The sequence below is a fragment of the Simochromis diagramma genome, unplaced genomic scaffold (genome assembly GCF_900408965.1).
Source record: "Simochromis diagramma unplaced genomic scaffold, fSimDia1.1 OVJJ01000677.1, whole genome shotgun sequence".
Taxonomy (NCBI): domain Eukaryota; kingdom Metazoa; phylum Chordata; class Actinopteri; order Cichliformes; family Cichlidae; genus Simochromis; species Simochromis diagramma.
Genome location: NW_024387457.1, coordinates 103171 through 129513, shown reverse-complemented (window position 1 = coordinate 129513; position 26343 = coordinate 103171). Strand labels below are relative to the sequence as shown.

Sequence of the window (26343 nt, the reverse complement as noted above, 5' to 3'; positions counted from 1 at the left end):
GACATTGAGGGCCAGCAGGAGGGACCATGCGCTTACCTGCTGCTCTCTGCAGGTAGCTCCAGCCCTCCTGGGTTTTAAATGCACCTTAGAACACACCTGCATCACACTACAATGAGCGGTGGAGTGAGGTTTGGAGTCTTCCTCACCCCATTCTCTGCGGCCTGCTGGAGCGGGGGGGCTCGGAGGAGGAGTTGGCGTCCGACTGCGGTCTGGAGTGTGGGGCCTCCCTGCTGCTGCGGAGTCGGGGCGGTCTGCCTCCCCCCACCGCAGGGAAAAGGGTAACCCCACCTGGGTCTGGGTGCAGTTCCCCCCTCCAGGGGCAAGGGTACCTAGACGAACAACATTAAGCTACTCACGCAGAGAAGAACGGCTGCTGCTGCATCATCATCCTCATCATTTCTGCTACACTGGCAGGGCTAGGGGCCAGGACTCTCCTCTTCAGGTTTTTGGGGGATGTTGCTAACTCCGGGTCCGATAACAGGCACCACACCCGCAGTAGATGCGCTCGGTGTGAGGTCTCACAGCAAGCTATCAAATACGGCGCATTTCTCGGCTTTTAAAAAAAACGCTATGCGTCGCCAGGTGTTTCATCAGATTTGAGGTGTTACCTCCTTTGACAGTATCACAGTATCAGCTTAAAGCACTTGTTGCTGCTGAGTTTGCATCTTTTGCTGTGAAGTGCAGCCAGACTTTTGACCGCTTCGCCTTGGTCATTTTTAATCTGTAGCTCTGCTCTAAAAGAACGTACGTACCTGGGCCCGCCTACTATCCTCGGAAACGTAAAATGATTGGCTAGAAGTGTATCACAGCTCAGGAAAAAAAAAGCACCGAAATAAAGCACCGAAATGTGCGCTGCTTTTTGGTCTGGTTACTACCGTTTATGTCAGAACCGATGGCACCGGACACCGGTACCCATCCCTAGTAGTGACACTGATCCTACCCTAGGCATCGGCAACCTTCAACATGAAAAGAGTCACTTTAGCACCTCCTACCTTCTGGTGGACAGAAGGGCAGATGACTGGGAGAGGATAAGTTATTGCATGCAGTATATGTAATAAAAGGGTAAGGGCTAACCATAGGTTTGCTGAAAGTGATTAACAACCCCTCTACCAATACTGCTTACTCTACCATCTAAAAAAAAAAAGAAAAAGTTTACTTTACCTTCCCTTCCACTCCCTTTAATCCATCTTTCTATTGGGCACTTTTACCAATAGAGCACTTGAACAGCAGGTGAGTGACCTCTGATTTGCCTAATATCAACTTTCAACTCAGCTGGGCTTTGAATAGGAATTATCTGTTACACCATCTGAGCACATTATTTGAAAATCTCACATGAATCACAGCTGTTAAAAACAGTATATTAAAAAATCTTCCAGCATAGTTTTAATCTGACATCCAGCAAAGATGAAGAACGGCACAGTAAAATAAAATCCACTGGCAAACGCTTGGTCAGCTCAATCAGCTCCTCACCTTGTAGAGGTCTATATCATAAGCGTAATCCATGACTGGTGAGGTGTTCTGGGCGAACAGCTGGGCCACCATGGTGCGGTAGGATTTGCCGTTGATATTGGCCATGGTATGCTGCAGCACTTCGTGCAACTCCGACTCCTCCATCTGGGGAGGAGGCAGAAGTTCGCTCTTTAGCAGCTCCAGGGCAGTCGGCCGAAGAGCCGGGTCGTGCTTCAGCAGCCACTCGATCACCCTCTTCTGGTAGACATAAAGAAAAAGGCAGAGAGAGAAACAAGACCCGCTGTTTAGACTGAGATTTATTACAAGGAGAGAACAGCGCTGTGCAACAGTTCATCCTCACCTGTGTTCCTTGCTCACGTAAAGTAAAGTCCTCTGGAAGATGAGTGGGGTCCTGTAAATTGAGGGAAAAACAAAAAATCATGTAAGTAAGGCACCAGGTGCAAACCCCCCCCCACCCAGCTTGTCTCAGTCTAGTCACAAACACACCCCACGCAGCTGACTCAGGACAGCGATGCGCTCGGACCCCGTGGTCATCGGCCGGTAGGACATCTCAAAGAGGATTATGCCCAAGCCTAAACAGGTCGACCTTCTGCAGACAAGAAACATGAATAAAAAGTTCTTTTAAAACTCGAGACGTTCTCAAATAAACAAGTTTTAGCAACTTTTAATTCTCATGCGTCCAGACAAATAGTGAATTCTTTAAATTCCCTACCTTGGTTGTATGTGGCTTTTGTATTTCCCTGAACCTCCGGACTGACATACAGGGCCGTACCGACCATCCCTGTCATGTTACCTGGAGACAGTGATGCAAAATCAATATAGAGCGCCAGTTTCAACAGGAATATTATTGCACGGCTATCAAAGGTGTTATGAGAAACCGTGTTTTCAAACGCTCTTGCACCTGTTGGGTCCGGTTTGGCCATCACCGCAGAGCCGCTCTCCTCCACCTCAAATGTCCCAGCAGCCTTTGAGAGATAAACAGTTGCTTTTAACAAGTTATAAGAGCTCACGAGGAGTTTTACACGTTAATCAAAACAAGGATTCAAAAATCAGTGCCGCCTGTCAGCAGAGCGAAACTGAAAGCTGCACACCACACTGTAATAATGCGTACCACGTTAGCGGGATGATCTGTAGCCAGGCCGAAGTCGCCAATTTTCACGTGGTCCTGTGAGTCGAGGAAGATGTTGACAGGCTTCAGGTCCCTGTGAATCATGCCCTAGAACGAAGGGGGAACATAAGATATTCAAATCTTGGCTTTAGTCACAGTTATACTCCGTCCAATCAGTACAGCTGCTCCATACCTGCTCGTGGATGTAAGCAAGGCCGTCCAGTATCTCCCTGAAAAGCCTCCATAACCGATTCTGATCCTGATGCAGGCCTTGATCTATTGTGTCTCGTAAAGTGCTCTTTTCACAGTATTCCATCTGTCAGGAACGGAAACCTCGGATTAGACGTAAAACAGATCTTTGTTGGTAAAAGTGAAGCACGTGGGGAAGCTTACTTGTATGTACAGGTAATGTGCCGTAATGAGGTGCCGATCTGACTCTGTGCTCTCCGTTGTGTCGGACGCTGGCCTTTTGCTTGGCTCTACCTGTGGGAGGAAACACCAGCTGGTTGGTGCACCACGCCAAACGCTAACAAACATAACAAAACTAATAAATGAAGTGAAAACATTGGAACCTTTGACATCTCGTCCATGCTTTCATCTCCATTATCAAAAATGATGTCACTCCTTGAGTCATTGTTTGATGGCCTGAGTGGGAAAAAAAGAAAAAGAATGTGATGCATGAGCAGTTGGAGGAGTAAGTCGTGCTTTGGAGGAAAAATAAAAAAAACCTACAAAAAAGAGGCACCAAAGACATCTTCTTCATCATCGTCGTCATCATCCTCATCATCACTGGACTGGCGTCCGCTGCACCTTGCGCTGGAGGACCTCTCAATGGAGGTGGACCACTCGACTGAGCTGGACAGGGCGGGAGGCGGAGCGATGTCCTCCACGTCGTCAGGCAGGCCGAGCTCGTTGAGGCGCTCCGGTGCATTTTTGCGCTGTGGCGCCTTGTCGGCTGAGCTCAGCGGCTCGGAGCTGTCGGTGTTGCTCAGCACGCCTGTGGCGGGCAATTCGTGCCTCTCGATCCACGCGTTGTAATAACGGACGATATTCTCGTGGTTCAGCCGCGACAGCAGCGTCACCTCGCCTTTGATCCGTCGGAACTGCTTACTGGCTGGGTTCACCTGGATGCGTTTCACCGCGTAGTAACAACCGTCTAGTTTGTTCTGAACCTGGATGCGGGCAAAACACAAAAGACAAAAACTTTACTGCCAGATAAAACGAGCGAGAAAGTTCACACAGGCTAAGTAAACTATTTCAACCCACTTTAATTACAGCCCCGAAAGCTCCTTTTCCCAGAAGCTGCAGCTCCTCAAACTCGGAGACAAACCGAGAAATCTGCCTGTGCTGCAAGACCGAACTGAAAGGAGCATTGAGGATGTGACTCCGGGGGATGACTGATGACGCAAAGTCCACAGCTAGATCTGAGAGGCAAACAAATCAACATCTTGAGCAATTTTAAGAAGAGAAATATAAAACTGTTAACGGCTCCTTAAATGCAAGCACTCCCTCAGTATATAAAAAAAATAAATTATAATAATCCAAAAAAAGGGGAAAAAGAAAAGAGAGAGAATTGAACGTTGTTAATTTTTGGACTAATTTACAGCTGCTCTGATGAAAAGACAGGGGTTTTTATTATTATTCAAACATTTTCAACACCAACTTTTACACTGTAAACCAACAACAATTTCACTGCATTTTTTGTCATCTGTTTCCATTTGTGTCACTGTCACCTTCTGGGCTGTTGTCCTGGTACTGTGAAAGGTGCTTAGGCGAGGAAGGCTTGAGGAAAGAATGGTCCAAGAGCTGCTGAGCTGTCCAGCGCTCAGTATCATTCAGACATAAACACCTACAACGCAAAGACACATAAAACCCACTATTAAGCAATATCTGGCACATGCAAAAGAACAGGAACACGTTTGTTGCACAAATATACTGCACTGTGTAAAAGTGATCAACCCTTCATTTCTTCAGAATTTATTCCAAGGAGCCAGACTTTTTTTTTTTTCTTTTTTAAAATGGTCTTGAGAAATAGTTCTCTTGATTTTCTGATGATCTTTAAAAGTTTTACAAGTCCAGTCCATGTGCCTCCCTATTTCTAAAGTTTTTTTTGTTAAGTTGCTCAACACTGACCTATGAATCACTCAAGCATAAGGCATCTAACTCGAGGGACGGCCCAGTGTTAACACCATAAGAAAACTGTATCTTTAGCCACTTTGTTACTTCCAAATCTTCCCATTTCTCTGGCAAAGAAAAAAAAGGAAACTTTTTCCAGACATAAAATATAAAATAAATATAAAACTGTATTTTTGCATCAACAAGGTGATTCTCAAAGATCAATTAGTTAAAAAAAAAAAAACAACTTTGTATCTCAGCATCGGTCCTTAAAAAACTAATGTTAGGAAACAAGTGGAGGGGAAAAGAAAAAGACTTGGCATGCCTAAAAACCCCAACATTATTGCAGCAGTGTGGGATCATGTTGACAGAGAATGGGGGGGAAAGCAGATAATATTCAAAGAAGAGCGCTGAACGTCCTTGAAGAAGCCTGGAGAACTATTCCTGAAGGCTAGAAACAAGAAGAAAGCTGCCTAAGAGAGTTCAGACTGTGTTGAAGAATAAACGTGGTCACACCAAATATTGATTTTCCAGCTCATTAGAATTGGAAACTGCATTTCCATGTATGTTTCCTTGCAAAATATAAAGCAATGATAGGTGAGCTCAAGACTTTGCACAGCAATGCATCTTACTCTACAGGCTGCAGTGCAAGCAGACAGCAAAACACCAAGACCCAAAGGAACAAATCAGGGTGTCTGCATGTTTGAGCCCATTTACAACAAATCACATCTGTTTATCATTACTGAAAATCAGACCACAGCAAACTGCGTGGAATAGCCCGTCCTCCTCCTCTCTTGCAGGCAGTCACTGTTTTTTGTTCATTTTGTTTTTTAGCAACACAAAATTTGAGCTCCCATGATTTAAACAGTTGATTGATTAGTCAGTCAAAGCATCTGGTAACCATTTTTGTGATCGAAAAATTAAATTAAGCAATCTTTCGTGCCAAACATCTGATCGCCCCGAGATATTAAATCCAAGAACTGTTCAACTTTTCTACTCGTTTTATATTCTAACAAATTGGAGGCTTGTCGCAGCAAAACAAGACATTTTAGTGTAGTCACATTTTATTCTGGGATATTATAAGAGACCGATTTATACACTTTTATTAAGTTAATACTTTCAAATCAACACACACTCACCGATTACCTTTTAGGTATACCGATTCAACTGCATGTTGGCTCAAATATATAATTAGCCAATTCAATCCTATAACAGCAACATAATGCATTTCAGCATGCAGATGTGGTCAAAATAACACGCTTAAGTTTAAACTGAACAGCAGATTTGTGATTTAAGTGACTCTGAATTGGCTTCTTGTGCCAGAAGTGCTGATTATTCTGAATATTTCAGAGTCTGCTGTTCTACTGGGAACTCAGAAAATGGTCCAAAAGGCAGAAAATTTCCAAAGAACAGCTGTTCTCTGTGTGAAAATGCCTCGATGACGTCAGTGCAGAATGATCAGACTGTTTCGAGCTGACAGGAAGGCAAAGGTGATTCAAATAACCACAGATTACAACCAACTTATGCAGAAGAGCAGCTCTGAAAGGGGGCACAGCAGCAGAAGACCACACTGGGTGTCACACCTGTCAGCTAAGACAGGTTGTTCATTTGCATTATAAGTTGGTGACAACAATATTGTTATATTATAACAATATAAACAGAAATTGTTTGTTATGTAGTGAGATTAACAGTAAAACTACAAAATATACAACATTATAAGGAATTATTCATCGATACATACTTCTGAAGGAAATCCTGAAAATCAGCAGGCAGGCTACTCGGCACTGTCACCGGATACTCCTTCACTTCCTTGCCTTGACTCAGAGCCAGCAGCATCAGTCCCAGGTTCCACACGTCGCCTTTCTTGCCCGTTTTCGTTGGCATCGCCGTTTCCTCGGAGAAACGCACGCGAGCTTGTTCGAAAAAGTCTTCTTTGCAGATGTCAGCAAACCTCTTTGATAAACTGTATCGGTCACTCGAATGTTCCCCTCGGAGTCCACCAGCACACTGGAGGGCCCCAGCTGTTTGTGGACCACGGAGTTGGAGTGCAGATAGTCGAGAGCGGTCAGCAGCTGGGCCGTGTAGTGGCAGAGCTTATCCAGAGGGACCGGGCCGTGGGCGGTCAGGCTTTGGTTCAAGCTGTTCCCGGCCACGTGCTCCACCAGCATGTAAACCACGATGCATTCCTCCTTCTCGACCACGCTCAGCCCCAAGTATTGCACCAAGTTTGGGTGCTCCAGCCGCAGCAGGGAGTTAAACTCATTTTCTGCTGCATGGATCTGCACAACGCAAGTTGAAATGTGCCAAGCTTTAAGCATGCATGTTCGTAAAGGCTTTATGAGTTAAAATGCAAGATTTAATCAGCAAATTCTTAATAAAAAGCCCCCCTTCCTCTCTACTTGCCTGTTTTTTACAGTTTTCAATCCTTCCTCTCTCCTGGGTGGTGAAGAACTTGCTCATCTTTTTGTTCCACTGCAACGACCACTCATAGATCACAGCAAAATCGCCAGAGTTCACCTCAAACCCGCAATAAATGTTACGACCGAACCGTTCACTTACACCTGTCGGAAACGCACCAAAAAAGAAATACATTTAAAGAGACATATTACGTTTTTCGCCACGTGGCTGGCAGCGCCAGGCTGATGGCCCTCACCTAAGCTTTTCCCTTGGTGCACAGCAAGCTCTCCAAAAACATTGCTGCTGAAGTGAAGAACCTCCTGCGGGCGACTGTTGTCCTCATTAACCGTGTCCCGTCTGGTGAAGGAGACATATCTAAGCATTATTACTACACTTTGTTAAACATGAGAAGCTTTTTCTGTATGTAGGACGTGTACCTGTGGCGGGAATTTGAGGTAGTCCGACGGCGATTGCCAGCTGCTTTCTTGGCTTCAAACACTTCGGGAGCTGCGCCTCCTGGGCTGGGTGGACTCTTCCCCATCACAGACATCGAATGCTCCATGCTCCCGAGTCGCTCCTGCAAATAGAAAGCCATTCAAATAACAATACTGATGGCTTAGTTATACGGGTTGCTCTGACTGCGATCTATAAAATCCGTGTGATTTTACTGATGATTAACGAAATCAAGTGAATCAAATCAAATAGAAATCAAACAGCGAGAACACCTGTTTAGCCATTTCCTTTCTTCTCTTTTCCTCTCGCTTTTCCTCTTCTCTCCTTTGGATTTCAGCCATGATTTCTTTTTCCTAAAGGAATAAGAAAATTCCATCACAATACACCTTTTTGCAGCTTACTTAAACTGTCAGTGTCAAAGATTTTGCTCCAATTAAGAATTTAATTTAAGATACTTTGCCTTTTTTGTGGTAAAACTCCCATGAAAGGAACTTAAAAATGATGTTTTCTACGTCAACTGATAAATGCTATATTCCTATTATAGTCCTAAAGTCATAATAGCTGATATCTGGCCTAAAAAAATTGAAGGACACAGCATGAATAGTACCCCTATCATCATCACAAAAATATTTATTCATAACCAACTAACAACAGGAGAAAGCTGGAATTTGCCAGTTTTCCTAGTAAAAGAGTGAATCATCAGCCTGAACTGTTTCTAGAAATCACAGACGGTCAGGCTGTGAATGAATAACATGAAGCCATCCTGTAGCCTTTGTGACCGGACCACACAAATCACTTGGGCATTACACTGCAGCCTAATCAGCGTTTCTTCCTCCTGTCCTAACCATCTCCTCCTCCTGCTTGCGTCGTTGGTCCATTCTCTGCTGCTCCTCCAGCGCTAGTTTCTCCTGCTGCCTCCGCTGGTTCTTCAGCATCTCCTCGTGGAAGGAGCGCGACGGAGGCTTGTTGTGTTCGCTCAGGAAACCCTGAATGTGATCCGCTAGCTGGTAAATCATCACCTAAGTTCACAGATAAACAAGTTAATGAAAATCTCAACACACATGGGACTGCACGTGCGTCTGCGAGTGTATGCTCACCTCTCCGCATTGTTCCGCCGCCAGCTTGTTGAGTTCAGCTTGGAGATTTTTGAGGTTGTCGTTTGAAAGGCCTTTGGCATTCTTCAGCTCCAGTTCTGGAGGCCTGTTAGTGCCCAATAATGTCAAGTTAGTCAGACATAATAATTAAAAATACATCCCTGCTTGCCTGTGGTAGTCATGGCATTAAGCTGACCTACTCATGAGATGAACTACTGTTATGTTTTTCATAACTCTCAGCTGTTCTGCTATATTTATATGCATGTACGATTTTTTTTAAACAGATACTTGTGCTTTTTAATGCCTCTTAATGCATTTTAAATGTAACCTGACCCATAAGGCTCTCCCAGGATAATGTGCAATAATGTTAAAAAGTACTGCACGTGTTTTATTTAGCATTATTTGGACTTTCAAAGATTGTCACTAGTCTTTTGCAATGTGATAATTATTTTTATTAGTGTGTGCTAAAATATGTGACTTTACAGGACTGCTTGAATGGTATTTAATTTCGATATTTTATCTATTTAGTCACTATTCTAGCCATTTTTGATCCATACGTCCCAAATTACAGATCCTGAGTCCCTTTTATGGAAAGAAAGACTTTTATCTTTCATAGTTTTGGCGATATTCATGTTCAAGTATTGTCTGAGATTTTTAAATTGTGAAAAAAAAAAAAATACTGGAAGTGGGAAAATGTACAATAGATAATCCAATAAAGAGGGCAAGTGTAAGTTCAAGTATATAAATAAGGGTGAGCATGGTGGCAACAATAGCGTTGCCTTGTAAACACGTGTTACTCAGTGGGAGTTGCACAGAGACCGTTAAAATAAAAGCGAGCTGTCGTCAAAGCTTTGCCAGCTTCATTCTTTCTTCTGCAAGCTGCAAGCTTTATCAAATAAAATTCCAAAATCTGTGCATTCCTTCACATTTTCCAAAGCTGCCCAGTGGGCCAGACTGGAGTCTTTGCCAGGCCCAACTCTGGCCCGTGCACCTCATGTTTGAGCTGCCCTGTAGTAGATGGGCAGTATGTGAATGGACACCTTGCAGTGCAGCGACAATGATGGAGAATTGGCAAAGAAAGGGAGCCAGTACTCACACGTCCGGATACGTGGGAGGACATTTGACATGCAGGTCCACGGTCACGTAACACTCCTGTCCGTTGTTTAGCCCATTGGGCCGCAGACAGAGGTACACCTCTGGTGGCCTTTTAACCTGAAAACCAAATCAAAAGGAGCCTCGTTGATTTGCACTGCAGTTTACTCCAGTTAACACTCGTATATGTAAACACTTGGCAGTCCTCTGCATTCCGCTAACATGAAGTGGAGGATTGCACACAGATAGAAGGTGGATCTACCTTCCAGGGGTCGTTGCTCCGCAGATCCTTGAAATCATCTTCAAAAATAGACGCGAGGGCTTCTAGTTCATTTTCCTGCTGAACCGCGTAGTCGTCTGTCCCGTCCGCTGAAGTGCGCTGACTGCTCATTCTTCTGCCTCAGCTACATGGCAGTCTCCCCGTCCGCACGCCCACAGCCGTCAAACAGAAGGAGGAAGCGGATCCGCTCAGCGCGCAGCTCCAGCCCCGCACTCACCGCACTCAGCTCCCCCGACTCTGTAAGCTCCAAACTCCGCAGATACTCAGCTTGCCTGACATGAAGTGAACGCCAACTTACCACGCAGTCGACGGACGAACACAACAACGTTGTATCTGGCGCATGCCTGTTGTAGGTTGCGTGTCGCATGTGAAACGTCATCACGTAGCCGTGTCGAAGAAGGCCTCCAGAGAGCAGTAATCGTCACGGTCTCGGTGTGAAGCCTGTTGAGAGTGGAATTTCCCCTTGTGGGACAATAAAGAATTTGAATTGAATTGGTGGAAAATGTTGGTTAGTTTTAATAAACATTTTTTAAATATGTAGTTTAATATGTGATTTATCTGTTTAAGTTACAGTCTTTAAAAAAGGAAATACACCATCTTTCAGTGCTAAGGTTTAATGAGGACGTATCAGTCTTCAGTAGGTCTTAAAATGAGGGGAATGCAGTGAAATGAACGGTACATGCCGAAATGCATAAGAAGTGCGGAAAACTGAGTACAGCCCACGAGTCATAACAAATGAAGAGGGTAAACTGTAGCTATGTGTTAATGCACTCGACTGAGTGTGAGCACCTCTTTCCTTATAAAGGCGTCATCTGCATGGAGGTATATGTTGATCTAAAACCCGTATATGCATGTTTTTAATTAAATGGTAAAATGTCTCAGGTTAAACAAATTATATGTTTTCGAGGATTTATTGTGAATAAAACATTGGTTTCCAAAGTTTGCTAATCATTGCATACTGGTTTTATTTGAATTTCACACAGTTTTCCAAGTTTGGGGGATTTGGGTTGTAAATAAATAAAAATCCCAGGTTCAGCACATGATATATTTCCACAGTCCGAATTACGGATTTCATTAATGTGCACCTCACTCAGTTGTTTATTTATTTATTTATTTTTTACACAGCGCTCCACGTTTTCTGAAAAGGGATTTGTAGTTTTTTGCTGAGCGGGGAACCTTGGCTTCTTCCCAAAGCACAGACACATGTACATTAGTTTAACTTGTGATCCTAAACTGGCCGTGAGACTGATGAATGGATGGAGTGATAGTTTTGCCATAATGTCCCTCTCCACCCATAAATACACCTGAGGTATTCTTTATTTAGTTTTTTATAATCCTCACAGTTCAAGACTGAATTCTGTTTCCTAATTTTGCTCTGTAACTGTCGCCCTTTGTTATATTTTTACTGTGAATCACACCCCTTACTTTCTTGTATCTAAACAATATAAATCCAGTCTTCTATTAAAAGTCCACTTTGTCATGCACATAACTATGTGATGCTTCGTCTGCATCCAGCTCCTATCTGTGGAGTACAGCTATAAATAGGAGGCACTTGTGTCTGCTGGGGCAGTGTGGAGCAGAAGAATGCTCTCACATTCCCTTACCTATCATATACTGCACATATTTCTCTTTTAGATCAGAGTTATTCTTCATTATATTTACTTAATTATTGTTGTAATCATTACAAATAAATGAGTGACATTTCCTGAGATACAGAAAAATCCCAAAGGGAACATTCTTGTGCTACACCAACGATTATGCCAAATGTTTGTATCATTCATTCACAGATGTGAAAATATTACATCACAAGGTTCAGTGGACATAAAGGAAAATGCACCTTAAGCAGTGAGTGGCACTTATATGGAATTCCTCATTGCAAGCTGTGAAACCTCAGTGGCTGCTCATTAATGACTCTGTTCCTCACCATCACCCTATAAGGAGAAAGCTGAGCCAATCATGATGGAGCGCTGACACAGAGAGCCAGATCAGATAGAGCCCTTCTGGCAATACCATCAGCTGTTCCACACACTGAGGAGGCTCAGTGCACATACCAGCAGAGTGGTTGTTTTCATCTCCTTAGCGAGACACCAGTCACGCTGTCTTGACTGGATGGATCAGCAAAACCTGTGAGGGATGAGTTGTATTAGTTCCACATTGGGAAACACATCATTTCAAATATTATACAGATATATTATCAAGACTTTGACATTATTTGAGACCTATTAAGAGATTGCACCGTAACTAAAATGCAGATGATGCTTTATGTTCCTTTCTTCCTTTCCTTTATTACTCTTGTTCTACAGTATAGTTATATAAAGAAAGACATCCGATATAGTTTTAGTAACAATATAGAAAAATGCTTAATTATCTTAAAAAGCTTTTTTAAAGACCTACATATAACAACCATCTACACCAGTTTTTGAAAAAGATTTTCAGTGGTTCATATCAATAGTCATCTCTGGGTGCATCCGAAAAGCAAGAGTAACTCAACTAACATGTCATGTTTAAACTGTGAGCGAGTAGGAGTGCACTGTAGAGAAGTCTCTTCCATGTATGTGAAACAACACACATTTCCAAGGGCATGAGGATTTTTGCTGGCAGCTCTTATTTGGACTCGTGTGAACCCTCAGCCCCGCCCCTTGTCCTTCGACCCATTGTGGGGCATATTTAAGGGGATCCTCTGACTGTGACCCTGCATCCCAGTGGAAGCATCTGTGTTCCAGCTTGCTTAGGTGAGTACATTTCAAAGTGTGTCTCTTTGAATCACTGAAGAGGTATCTGCTTGTGCAACTGCCTTCTTTTTACCTTCAGGAAAGTTACTACCTGTTATTTGAAATGAAGGATTTTATTTTTTTTACTTTTATGAGAGAATAGATTAGGTTATTTCAGCGTCCTCAGAAGTTAGAATCACTGACTGGATTTGTGGAGCACAGTGAAAGCTGGTGTTATTTCTACCTGTTTTTTGCTTAAAATGGTTTGATTGCATGTGATGCCACAAACGACTGACAGTGGGGTGATGTGTTTTCCTGTGATCGGTACACTTTGTAGTGTGCAAAGTCTCACAAAGTATACCGATACACTACAAAGTCACACTAGAGTAGTACTTGGAAAGTGCAACTCTGAGAGGATGTTGGTTAAATTTACCAGTGACTCAGTGGCTTAGGTTAGAGGCAGCTGGGTCACAGAAGCAAGTAGTAAAACCCGAGTGTCACAGCGTACAGACAGATGGGTGCTGGCCTGGCACTTCTCTCTGACCTGAAATAGCAAGAGATCAATGTGTCACTTGTTTAACCCTGTTAACGGCTGTGGGGGTGCTGAGCTTAAAATAGCTCACAGGTCTCCCGGTTGTGGCCCTTTTTGGTGCTACCTCAGCAGCTCTTAGATACCCCAGGAACAATCGTGGCTGTGGAGATATGGTATCAGGGGTTTCTGACAAGGGTCGGACAAAAATAGCATCCATCCACATCGAATTAGCTCTGTAGCACCCACTGAATTGAGTTGTGTTAGTATTCACAAGTGATAATACCATAAGAACAGCTATCAGATAGTGCTGGCTGCTCTTCAAAGGACTGTTAAATCACAGCTAATACGTATCTATTAACCACACGAGTGACTGACTCTATCTCTAAAGGGTCTCATTTAATCAGCTGCTCCAACAATAAAGTCAGTGATTGTTCAACAATAACACATCTTTAGTTTACATGATGGAGAATTTAGGCAGATGCTCCTAACAACCAGCCTAAACCTTCTCATCAAATTTTACATCACCCCAGTAAAGCCTCATCATGTGTGACGACGATGAGACTACCGCCCTTGTGTGCGACAATGGCTCTGGCTTGGTCAAGGCTGGATTTGCTGGAGATGACGCTCCCCGTGCTGTCTTCCCTTCCATCGTTGGAAGGCCCCGCCACCAGGTATGCTCCAAGCAAAAAACTATCTTAGTGCAATGTTAAAAATATGTTTAGGGTAACTGTTTTCATGTGTTTTATACTCCAGCTCATGTGTCTTTTTTCAGGGTGTGATGGTGGGTATGGGTCAGAAAGACAGCTATGTAGGCGATGAGGCCCAGAGCAAGAGGGGTATCCTGACACTGAAGTACCCCATTGAGCATGGCATCATCACCAACTGGGATGATATGGAGAAGGTTTGTGCAATTTCACCTACACCCCACTTTATCTTTACAGCCATTATAAGAGCATTTGGTGCCTCGTTAGTAAGATCAGGTTGTTGCTTATTCAGTTATTTCAGATTTCTTCTCTTTCCTCGGTCAGATCTGGCACCACACCTTCTACAATGAGCTGCGTGTAGCTCCTGAGGAACACCCCACCCTGCTGACTGAAGCTCCCCTGAACCCCAAAGCCAACAGGGAGAAGATGACTCAGGTATTTAAAGCAACTAATCAATTGTTTTAGACCCCATTTATACGTAAGTTGTGTGTTTCTTCTCCCTCTGATTCTGCTTGCTTTCTCTTGTAGATTATGTTCGAGACCTTCAACGTTCCTGCCATGTATGTGGCCATCCAGGCTGTGCTGTCTCTGTATGCCTCTGGCCGTACCACTGGTCAGTAAACTTCAATCATTTTTCCAGGTGTTTATTTGAGTCTGAGATCAGTTATTCCAGAATGTAAAATACAGATCCAGTACTTAAGCAAGAGATGTGTATGATGTGTGTGTTTACACTATTATTGTGTCTGTCATCTGTCTCCTTGTCAAGTGGAGGTGCTAATCCCCCTACAGCAGCATGTGTTCTCAGTGATGTCAGCAACATTGTATAGTGAGTGATGTGTGACATAGCTGAACTGCTGCTCTTATTTGCTCGTTAAAGGTATTGTGCTGGACTCTGGCGATGGTGTAACACACAATGTTCCCATCTATGAGGGTTATGCTCTCCCACATGCCATCATGCGTCTGGATTTGGCCGGTCGTGATCTTACTGACTACCTGATGAAGATCCTGACTGAGCGTGGCTACTCCTTTGTCACAACTGGTAGGACTATGCCATCTTGATTAATTAGTTTGCGTATTAAAAATGTATGAATTGGATTTTCCTAAATAGCTAAACGTTCTGGTCCTTAGCTGAGCGTGAGATTGTGCGTGACATCAAGGAGAAGTTATGTTACGTGGCTCTTGACTTTGAAAATGAGATGGCCACTGCTGCCTCCTCTTCCTCCCTGGAAAAAAGCTACGAGCTTGCCCGATGGTCAGGTCATCACCATTGGTAATGAGCGTTTCCGTTGCCCAGAGACCCTCTTCCAGCCTTCTTTCATTGGTGAGTTCAGTCTCGATGCTTGAGTTACGCTGTTTCTTTCTATGTTACAAAACACCTTTTTAATCTTTTTACTTGTTTTCCACCAGGTATGGAGTCTGCTGGTATCCATGAGACTGCCTATAACAGCATAATGAAATGTGACATTGACATCCGTAAGGACCTGTATGCCAACAATGTGCTCTCTGGTGGCACCACCATGTACCCTGGTATTGCTGACCGTATGCAGAAGGAAATCACAGCCCTGGCACCAAGCACCATGAAGATCAAGGTGAGAGAATTGCAGACGTTTTAAGTAAATACACTCATGGATGAAGTCAATTAACACATCATGAACATTTATTTTGTAAACTTTGTAATATATTGAATTATTTAATTAGTTCAATCTGTTACTGTTATTGACCTTGAGCAACTGTAACCCAGATAATTTCCTTAGGGATTAAAGTATTCTGATTCTGATTAAATGGTGTTTAACATTTCCTTAGATCATTGCTCCACCTGAGAGGAAGTACTCCGTCTGGATTGGTGGTTCCATCTTGGCTTCCCTCTCCACCTTCCAACAGATGTGGATCAGCAAGCAGGAGTACGATGAGGCCGGCCCTTCCATTGTTCACAGGAAATGCTTCTAAGCACACCTCCTTTCATCCATGCATTTTCACGTTGCTGTCTCATGTATATAAGTGTATGTTCTATTGTAATAAAGACAAACCTTTGTGAGAGAACCTCCTATGATATTGTTGTGTGAAACAAATATGGATCATGTAAGAAATAGTCTAACTGAGAAAATTAACAGGGCGGCGTCAAAACTAGGTCATTTCTCTGGTATAAAAAGTTTTACAATTCCCAGTCCTTAAAGACTCAGGTGGTGTCAGTAAACATGCTGGTTATTTAAAAGTCAGGTTATATTTAACTAGACATCTTAGACACAGCATAAAAGAGGCACTGTCTGCGTACAGGCACGAAAAAGCGGAAATTTCCTTTTCAAATGGTTGACTCATTTAAACTACATGGCCTACCGGTTGATCAAAGCGTCTGCTTGAGTTTTGCTCTGCCTTAACAGAAACTGCACCGCCCAGTGAGGCTGCTCTGGGTGTTAAAACAAACAAAAAAGCAAGCACGTTATTCAAAAGGATTTCAGCCAATCACAGCGGAGAGAGCAGGGAGCGCCGCTGTTTGAATGCATTGCGGAAACAGTGGGCAACCGATGTGAGGAGCGAACCTTATTACAATGCAGTTAGCTAGCTAACGAGTTAAACTTATTTAATTTATAGAGTTTGTTGTTTTACAGGAGGTAGGCCGTTTTAGACCGCGTGCCACTTAGATGCTGTGTCGGTTATTTTAGAGTAGGGGAAAGTCAATGTGTTAACCTAGCTGGCTAATGTTAGCTAGCTAACTGCATCGCAACGTATGCATGAAGTTAACCTTTAGATAAGTGCTCCATAATGTAACTTTAGTCGAGTTGTCTATTCATTAGGACTAAGTAAGGTTATTCTCCATACAGCTGATCAACGGTTGTGTTGCTACAGAGCTTTATGGACGCTTAATATTCACGCTGAGCATGAGTTATCGTCCGGAGGTCTTGGGGAAATTAACAAAGTCAAAGAGGCTGCGGTCAGGCCTGAACTGTTAGAGCTGTGAGTGCGAGTTTGCTGTGGCAGAGATAAGTGATCAGTGCAAAATTTCGAGGTACGTTTGCAAAAATGAGAGTCATGGAGAAAAATGTGATGCGTCTAGTGGCCGTGCAGCACCTCCGCTCAGCGTACGGGATTAAAACAAAGAACTGGAACAAAAACAAAGCGGCCAGCTGCAAGTCAGCAGCCAGCAACTCGGTAAGTTTAAATAAAACGTTTTTACTAAGCTTCAACACCACTCACTTGTATTATTTGCAGCGATTCTGAAATGTAGGACTTCATCATAATCGTTGTGTTGGTGTAGTTAGACGACAAATCAGCAAGTTCACACTATTAACCTTGGGCATTGTGTTGGTTAGACTCTTGAATTAATTAGCATATTATTGAAAGCTGACGGGTCCCATTTGTTCGCAGACTGTTGTCACCCAAGCACTGAAGGTGCTTTGTTTGGGTGTTGCCGTCATTGTTCACAGCATAGATTTTGTTAGAGTCTAAAGGCCAGTGTTTTCTTATATAGCTTCATATTTGTGTGGGTTTTAAAATATTTCTTTAATACACACTTTGACATTGTGACGGCACAGATGATTAGATGTAAGTTGCTAAAGTGAATGTCAGTTAATGTGGAAATAACTACTGAAGCCCTCCCCTCTACTTATAAATGGGTTACAGGAGTCACAAGGTTAGTTGCAACACACTTTGACTTTTCAAATGAAGGCTGAACTTCTGCATTTGCACGAATAGTCCCTCTTGTGGATAGAGAATTAATTGAAACAGTCCAACCTTTAGGTCAGAAGGAAGAAGGCAAGTACTAAAGTTCTGCTCTGCTGAAAAAGGCTGGACAGTTTTAAACCAACAAAGTGCCTCTGTGTCGCTCTTAAACTTAGGAATGCTTGGCATCCAGTCAGTCAACTGGTCAAAAGTAATGGCAATTTTGGCAGTGGTTTTGGTCTCTAAGGAAGACCACACTAACTGTATAACCACAGTGTTGCAATGGATGAATATGTGAGTGGCTTGATGCAGCCTATAGATTGTTAGTTTTATTGCAGCAGTATAGCTACGTTTCTGTTCCTCCCCAACTTTCAAGCCTTGTTGTTAAAAGTTGTAAAACTGGGCAAACATAATGTTTTATTGTTTATTTTTTCCCCAGACAAAGGTTTTTGGTATGTCCCTGGAGAATTTGCCATATTACAATATGGAATGTGGGAGTGTTCCAAGGTAGGTAATAATGCATATTTTAGGCTATTCAAACTTGCAGCTGGCAAGTTGTTTCATGTCCCATCTTGTGCATTTTATACTAATGATTTTTTTGTTTTTGTGTTTTTTTAACTGCCCTTAGTTTTCTGGTTGATGCGTGCATGAGGCTGCTAGCACAGATTGACACAGAGGGCCTGTTCAGAAAATCAGGCTCTGTTGTTCGTCTGAAAGCACTCAGGGTGAGTGATGGCTGAAGCTGACCTTGCTTTCACCGAGTGACCTTGACACTGGGGACTGTCTAACACAACAGAGCTGTGTTTTGTCTGTCCAGGCAAAATTGGATGCGGGTGAAGAGTGCCTATCTACTGCTCTTCCCTGCGATGTGGCGGGTCTGGTGAAGCAGTTTTTCCGTGAGTTACCTGAGCCCGTGCTTCCCACAGAGCTGCAGGAAGCCTTCTTCAAGGCTCAGCAGCTCCCAAATGAGGAGGAGAGGACCTCTGCCACCATGTTGCTGTCTTGTGTTTTGCCAGACAGGAACTTATGTGTGCTGCGTTATTTTTTTGACTTTCTTTACAATGTATCTAAAAGGTAAGTTAACGTAAAACCACCTTTTTTTCAAATTCTCTTTATGCTATTTATTACATAATACTTTTATATTTAAAGAATTGATATTTTACTGTTACTGCTTTATCACAGGAGTGCAGAGAATAAGATGCGATAGCAGTAACTTGTCTGTAATCTTGGCACCCAACCTCCTCCACTCTGGTGATGGCACAGAGAAGATGAACGCCAACACTGAGAGAAACGCCTCAAACTGCAGGCCGCTGTAGTTCCAGCGTTTCATAGAGAATGCTCACAGCTTTGGTTATGACCTGAGGCGCTGATCTTAAAAGCATTTTCTTCTGTATGTCAGGTTTCACTCTTCTGTTTTACCTCTCAATATTGACTGTCTGTGCATTTGAAGGTGTGTTACCAAAGTTTCTTCAAGACAAAGTTCCTGCCATGATGGGCTGTGAGGCAGGGGTTCTGTCTCTGCTCAGGATGAACTAGAAGAAGCCGAGAGCTGAACTCGGGGGGAATGAAGAGGAAAGGCAGGCGCAGCTTGGGTGGTAAGGCTATATCAGATGTACAGTAATTCTGTGCTTATGGTACAATATGTGAATATTTGTAGTTTCAGTTCAACTGGAATATGTCATTGAAGACATCAGACAAATGCAAGTGAAAGTAAGCACTGCATTGCAGTGCATGTTATTCAATAATGTTATTTTTAAACTGCTGTAGTCAGTAAATGTGTATTTGGCTCATATTTCAGATGTGGTCAATGGTGCACTGAATAAGATAAAAACTAATAGAACACCCACAAATGTCCCCCACACAGACAGTCTTGGTATGTACCGTGGTCAGACGGGGTAATGTTGCCTGCCATGTAGCATGATAAAACTGTAGTAATCCATCTGCTATACAAAAGAAACGACAAGCTAAAATTTCCTTAATAAAATAAATAATCTGGGAACATATTTGATTTCGTGCTTAAATCTTCTTTTGCACTTGGATTAAAGCAGTTTGCATCTACGTGATAATGAATGAATAATGCACAGGCTTGCTTGATTGGCTTTTCACTCTTCGGCCTTTTTTTTTTTTTTTTTGCATCAATGATTTTTTTTTTTTTATTTATTTATTTTATTTTTTACAAGCTTCTGCCAATATTTCTGAGTCCTTTTGGCATGTTTTCAAATGGAAATGATCAAATCCTGCATGTGTGAAGACATTAATTCTTCTGTGATTTTTGCCAGTCTTTTCTTCTGCAACTCCTGTGATTTCAACACCAGCCTCCAAGCGAAAACTTCCTCTGGAGTCTGGCAGCTCTTTGGCTTTTCAAACAAGAAACGTAGATCTGTCAAAAGAACCTTGGGATAGAATTGCTTCCTAATATTTTGTTCAACGGGCCCTCCACACCTGGATCAGGTAGTAAAGAATGTTTAATTACTGGGCATAAACTGCTATGGTATCTCTTGATCTTAATACAGCTTTAATTTTCCTCCTTAAATATTGTAGCCTGCAGTACTTCGGGGATGCTGGATTCTTCCCAAAATGTCCTGTCGTCAGCAGGGAGGTCTAGAAGGCAACCGACCACATCTGCAAGGAAGAAGAGCCGACGACTCAGCAGCAGACACCTTATCAACAGGTACAGATGTGATCATTCATTTCTCACTTTTGTTGCTTTTTCTATTTAAAATCATGTAAAGTAGAGGCGGGCAATTCATTTTCTAAGTGGCAACATGAGAAACTGGGACTGTTGTGAAGGGCAGCACCAATAAGCTGAACTATGTATTCATTTTCTCTTTGATTATCGGTGTAGCCCTCCACAACAGTCCCAATTTCAAATGTTGCCATTTGGGAAAATGAATTTCCCACCCCTCATCCAAAGGAAGATACACTTGTAAAGCCTTAGCCTTTAATCTAAAGGCTATCCCCAGCTTATCTTGCTAATAATTGTTTTATTTATTTATCCTTTTCAGAGTTGAGTCTGGAAAGGCTGGTTGCTTTTCTCCTAAAACAAGCAAAAAAGAAGCTCCACACAAGTCCCTGCGCTTGCGTTTTAGCCTCGGGGGGAAGAGCAGCAAAGACGCTGTAAGTGTGTTGGCCTGATGGAAATCAACCACTTCTCTGGTTTTCCCATAAACACTGAAAGATTAGTCAAGTGCATTCATGCATAATCTGCAATTAATACATTTGCACATGAGGAGTAATGTGGCATGTATTTGTGCACAGTAGCACTTTTTTATTGTTGTTTTTAATGTTCTAAGTTTACTTAAAGTGACTAACTCTAAAACAAGTAATCCATGCAGGACTTTAAAGGTAATCGTAATTGTAATATGATGTAATATTACTGACCAAATTGTGATATTTGCATGGTACCAAACAATAGAATGGTGTTTGTTATGCTTAGATTTCAGTGATTTTACTACACTAAGCACTCAGGTGGACGAATGTTAAAATAAATATATATATATATATTTTTTTTTTTTTTTTAGGGGTGCAACGATACACAAAATTCACGGTTCGGTTCGATACTTTGGTGTCACGGTTCGATATTTTTTCGATACAAAAAAAATGTTCGTGCCTTTTTAATTTGTCATTTATTAAAATTAGAAATATATATTTTAACTCAAAAGTACAGTTTTTAAATTTAACCCTAACCCTTGTGCGTGTTTTTTATTTTGACAGCGTATGCACACCACTTATGTGCACCCCTGGTTATATAGCTCATATTGCAGCCACAGAAATTCTTTTGTCCATGAAACCATAGAACTGCACTTTCTTTTTGCCTTATAGTCTGATTTGTCATAACTTCTCCGTTTTGTGGTAAGCTTTTCTTTGGCTGTCACTTCTTCACCCTGACCTGTCTTATTTGGCTCAGCAGAACTAAAATATTTATCCTGCTGCTTTTACACAGGCACTCACATAAGCTCAGCGATTCTCTGCGCGATCAACCTCTCACATGTTTAAGCTTGCTGCGGGAGATTTCACTTGTCATGTTTGCGTAGTAAGCTAACGATTAATAAGACAATGTCAGAGGAATTGGTGCATAAATTATCATCACTCACAGATCAGTGCTGTTGCTCTCTATACACAGTTCGCACGATTGCAAAGTGAAAGCAAAAAAACAAGCGCAAATTCAAACGCGATTTCAATATGTCACATATTGACAGTGGCTCACCGATGCCAATGACATAATTACCCAGCTACATTTCCAAAAGAATGCAAAAGCATTGACATATATTTTTCCTTCCTACAATAGCCCGACGGGCAGGGCAGAGATAGATTTTGGTAGCCCGACTGAAAAAATCGCTAGCCTCGGGACGTCGGGCTAGCGATATTGCGAGCCCTGTATCTGATTGAGAAATCACTCATCTTTGTCTTTGCACTAGGATGATGTCGGCGTAAATGTGCAGTCATATTCGTTGTGTTCCCACTAGTGCTTTCAGGTTAATCTTGTTGAAATGACCTTAACGCCACAACACGGCAAATCTCCGTTAACGAGCTACCGCCGATCGCCCCGTGCATGGGGCTAGACGGCCAACACGTTAACGAGCTAACTGCGCTAACACACTAGCTCCCACCCATGTAATTGAGCATGGCATGGCACTTCCAACATACTGTTTTACTTTAGTCCATGACTCGCTTACCTTCAGGGTCATACGTCACATGAAAACCAAAATAATTCCAAACGCCAGATCTGAATGAGGGTGGGGGAGGTCCATGTTGCAAGGAGAGCTTAACTTCTGTCTCGCTAGCTTGCCCTGCACTCTTCCTTCTGACGATGCTGTCTGTGTTGAGCGCTCGGTGGATCTGCGCTCGACAGTCCAGCCTAGGCGGAGTAGTCGAACGCAGATTCACTGAGCGCTCAACACAGACAGCATCGTCAGAAGGAAAGTTGATAAAATAAATTACAAATTTTGTATTGTTCGATACATATGCGTACCGAACCGAAAGCACTGTATCGAACGGTTCAATATCGATACGAATATCGTTGCACCCCTAATATATATATATATATATATATATATATATATCTGCTGGAATACGTCCGGTTACAGCTGCAGTCAAAGCGAGATGGAAATAATTGAACAAGCAAGCGAGCGCTCAGCTTCTCTCAGCATGCTGAGCTAATGATTGGTTGGTGTTTTTCTGCAAACAGTCTCTCACTCTGTCAACGTGTTCACAATAAACTGTGAACACACTTCGCCGATATCACGGATTTTTATGGTTGCGACCTTTTGGAGACTTTTACTTCCAGGTGAAGAATCGGACGTCTGTATTTGAGCTGGAAGAAAATAAAATACAGGTGCATCTGGAGACTAGAGCAGGGCGATATGGCCAAAAATATTTATCACGATATATATTTGAAAATTTGAGATAACGATATAACTGACGATATAATTGATGCGAGACAAAATACAACTCCACAACATTACTAGCGCAAAAAGACAACCTTCCATTTATTTTCACTTAAACAAGAAGCTGGTTTTTATGTACATTAAAGCTTCATAAAAATGTAACAGTGCAAATGCAAATTCCTTGCTGAAAGTTTAACCAAAAGGCATTTCCAGTAGAAATGGGCTGACATATCCTGAGCATAACCATGTATAATATCCACTGAAGTTAAAAAGAGGTGCTTTGCAACATTAAACTGCAGTGTGCAGTACGTATTTTTCGGACCATAAGGTGCACGGGATTATAAGGCACATTAAGCGAAACAAAGCAGTCAGATAAATCAAACTTTATTAAACTCATTCTTCTTGCTTCCTCCACTTCTGTACCATTGATTCATTAATGTTGAATTCTCTGGCAGCTGCTCTATTCCCATGTTGTTGCAGTATATTAATGACTAACCTTGTATTGTGGATGGATTATCTCAGTTGTTCTCCTGACTGAAGTTTGGTCCGTTTACAGCATCCTGCCATGCGATTGCATTTGTCTCTAACCATGAGGAACCTTCACGTTAACTTTTATAAGTGGAAAAGTGTTAGTGTTCGTCCTCCAGCTTCACTGTTTATGTTATGCTAACATAGCTGTGTCGCTAGCGATCACGTAGCACATCATTATATACCAGCTAGCCCAACTTCAGTAACCCTACAAACGTCACTGCTGTTTAGTTTCCCGTCTTCATTTATGTTGGAAGTGATAGCAGAGCTGTACGTTTGAATTTTTTCAGAAATCTCTCAGTCAGAACATGCTATATCATGCTTAGGTAACTAGCGAAACTAGTGAGCTAACTTCCGCTAGCTTCCTGCTAACTTCTAACTCTGTTAAATGTAATAACTTTTGTTTTCATGGATGCCTGGAAGTTAAACTTTATAGTTACACCTGGTAAAGCAGCAATGCTGATCGTTTTATTAAAGATGAAAGAATTTAGACAGTTTTTAACTCTCAGTGATGCTGCAGTGTTGTTTAGGACCCAGATTACTCCCAGATTTAAGAGCATCTTAATCCGACAAATACGACAATAACGACGGCCGCTTGCATGTTCTGCAAAAATATGTGCTTTGTTGTGTATCTGACGGACAAACACCAAACCAGTTCCACATCACGGAAGTTGCACCATTTTTTACAAACCAATTCTGGTTCATCTGTTTCACTCAACAATCGACCATGTGCGTATGAAAACAAAGGCACTGCGCATGCGCGTTGTACTCCCATTCTATCGCGATATTTCATTTTCCTATCGTTGCCTAACATTATACCGGTATTACCGTGAACGGTATAATATGGCCCAGCCCTACTGGAGACCATCCTATAGAGATTGACAGACCACGTGACTTTCGCGCATTGCATGCCGTGAACTCGTGGCAAGACAATCCAAGTACCGCATCAAATGCAAGCATTTGCAGTACCGCAAAACGTTCATTCTTCGGTTCCAATAAATTCTTGCTTTTTCTTTGCCCCCCAAAAAGGTATGTACAAAACGAAGGAGAACAATGCCGGTCCGTACAAAGACAGACTTGATGAAAAGTGAAAGAAAAGATACGAGGAAAAACATCAAACCAGTGAAAGGGTCAGACCCTTACGAACACACAGAGAAACAAAATACGTTAACGTGCTGCCCAACTTTCACCACGCTCATATTTATAATTATACGGTTCTTGGAGTGAGGGCATACACTCCTGAAGTTTAGTAACTTCAGGTCACTGCAGCAAGCCCAGGTACAGTTTACCAATGGATGGGTACAGGACATTGAAATGAACCGTCTAGAAAGTAAAGACCATCTTACATATCATAAGTTTACCAGGCTCACAAATTGTCTTCATAAATACACATTCGTTAACCGTTTATTAATAGGACCTTTGAGCTCAATGGTAATTAATTAGTAATGGAAATAATTTCTGGTAGCATTACAGAAATGTAGCAATGACAATAATATTGTATGCTGTAATCGTACTGGGCAATTAGTGATACAGAACAACTGTTTTATCCTGTGAATAAAAGTATATGTTTTTGTCAATGTACCATGGTAATAACAGAAGCGAAACACAATATTGTGTCAGGACAATTTACTATTTATGCACAATAAACATAGAAGCATAGCACGACAATTTCTGTTCAGCGCCAGACTTGCTTGTAACCTATATCACTAATTATGTTAAGAAAAATGACGTATTAACTACAACAGCAGACTGACCTTTGTGGAAATGCTTGGAGCAGACTAACCTGTGAGCTGGAGTGATCTGGGACGTTATATTTGGTCTTTGAACGGCTGCAATCCAGGCCACCCGTCGCCTCTTTGTTACTTTGGAAACATGGCTCGAACAATTTCTCCTCAACGACGTAATCTGATAACAACCGATCTCTTTACCCGTCGGCTTTCCGTGGCTGTCATGCGACCGGCTATTGCAGTTAATAATACAGTGGGGCAAAAAAGTATTTAGTCAGCCACCGATTTTGCAAGTTCCCCCACCTAAAATGATGACAGAGGTCAGTAATTTGCACCAGAGGTACACTTCAACTGTGAGAGACAGAATGTGAAAAAAAATATCCATGAATTCACATGGTAGGATTTGTAAAAAATTTATTCGTAAATCAGGGTGGAAAATAAGTATTTGGTCAATAAGAAAAATACAACTCAATACTTTGTAACATAACCTTTGTTGGCAATGACAGAGAACAAACGTTTACTATAGGTCTTTACCAGGTTTGCACACACAGTAGCTGGTATTTTGGCCCGTTCCTCCATGCAGATCTTCTCGAGAGCAGTGATGTTTTGGGGCTGTCGCCGAGCAACACGGACTTTCAACTCCCGCCACAGATTTTCTATGGGTTTGAGGTCTGGAGACTGGCTAGGCCACTCCAGGACTTTCAAATGCTTCTTACGGAGCCACTTCTTTGTTGCCCGGGTGGTGTGTTTCGGATCATTGTCATGTTGGAAGACCCAGCCTCGTTTCATCTTCAAAGTTCTCACTGATGGAAGGAGGTTTTGGCTCAAAATCTCACGATACATGGCCCCTTGGCAGAAAAACAGCCCCATAGCATGATGTTTCCACCCCCATGCTTCACAGTAGGTATGGTGTTCTTGGGATGCAACTCAGTATTCTTCGTCCTCCAAACACGACGAGTTGAGTTTATACCAAAAAGTTCTACTTTGGTTTCATCTGACCACATGACATTCTCCCAATCCTCTGCCGTATCATCCATGTGCTCTCTGGCAAACTTCAGACGGGCCTGGACATGCACTGGCTTCAGCAG

General features: G+C 42.4%; 1 protein-coding gene and 2 pseudogenes across 1 annotated transcript; 2 read left to right on the top strand and 1 right to left on the bottom strand.

Moving 5' to 3' along the window:
* Positions 1-1944: 1944 nt before the first annotated feature.
* LOC120722845 lies at positions 1945-10376 on the bottom strand (annotated as a pseudogene).
* Positions 10377-12712: 2336 nt separating this feature from the next.
* Positions 12713-15996, top strand: LOC120722847 (actin, alpha cardiac muscle-like). Its single transcript, XM_040013982.1, is given in 10 exon segments — positions 12713-12741; positions 13783-13923; positions 14025-14153; positions 14281-14391; positions 14485-14569; positions 14834-14995; positions 15085-15197; positions 15199-15277; positions 15364-15545; positions 15760-15996. Coding segments are annotated over 9 exon segments (1134 nt in total). The 5' UTR covers positions 12713-12741; positions 13783-13794; the 3' UTR covers positions 15904-15996.
* A 306-nt stretch (positions 15997-16302) lies between these two features.
* Positions 16303-21097, top strand: LOC120722846 (annotated as a pseudogene).
* Positions 21098-26343: the final 5246 nt, after the last annotated feature.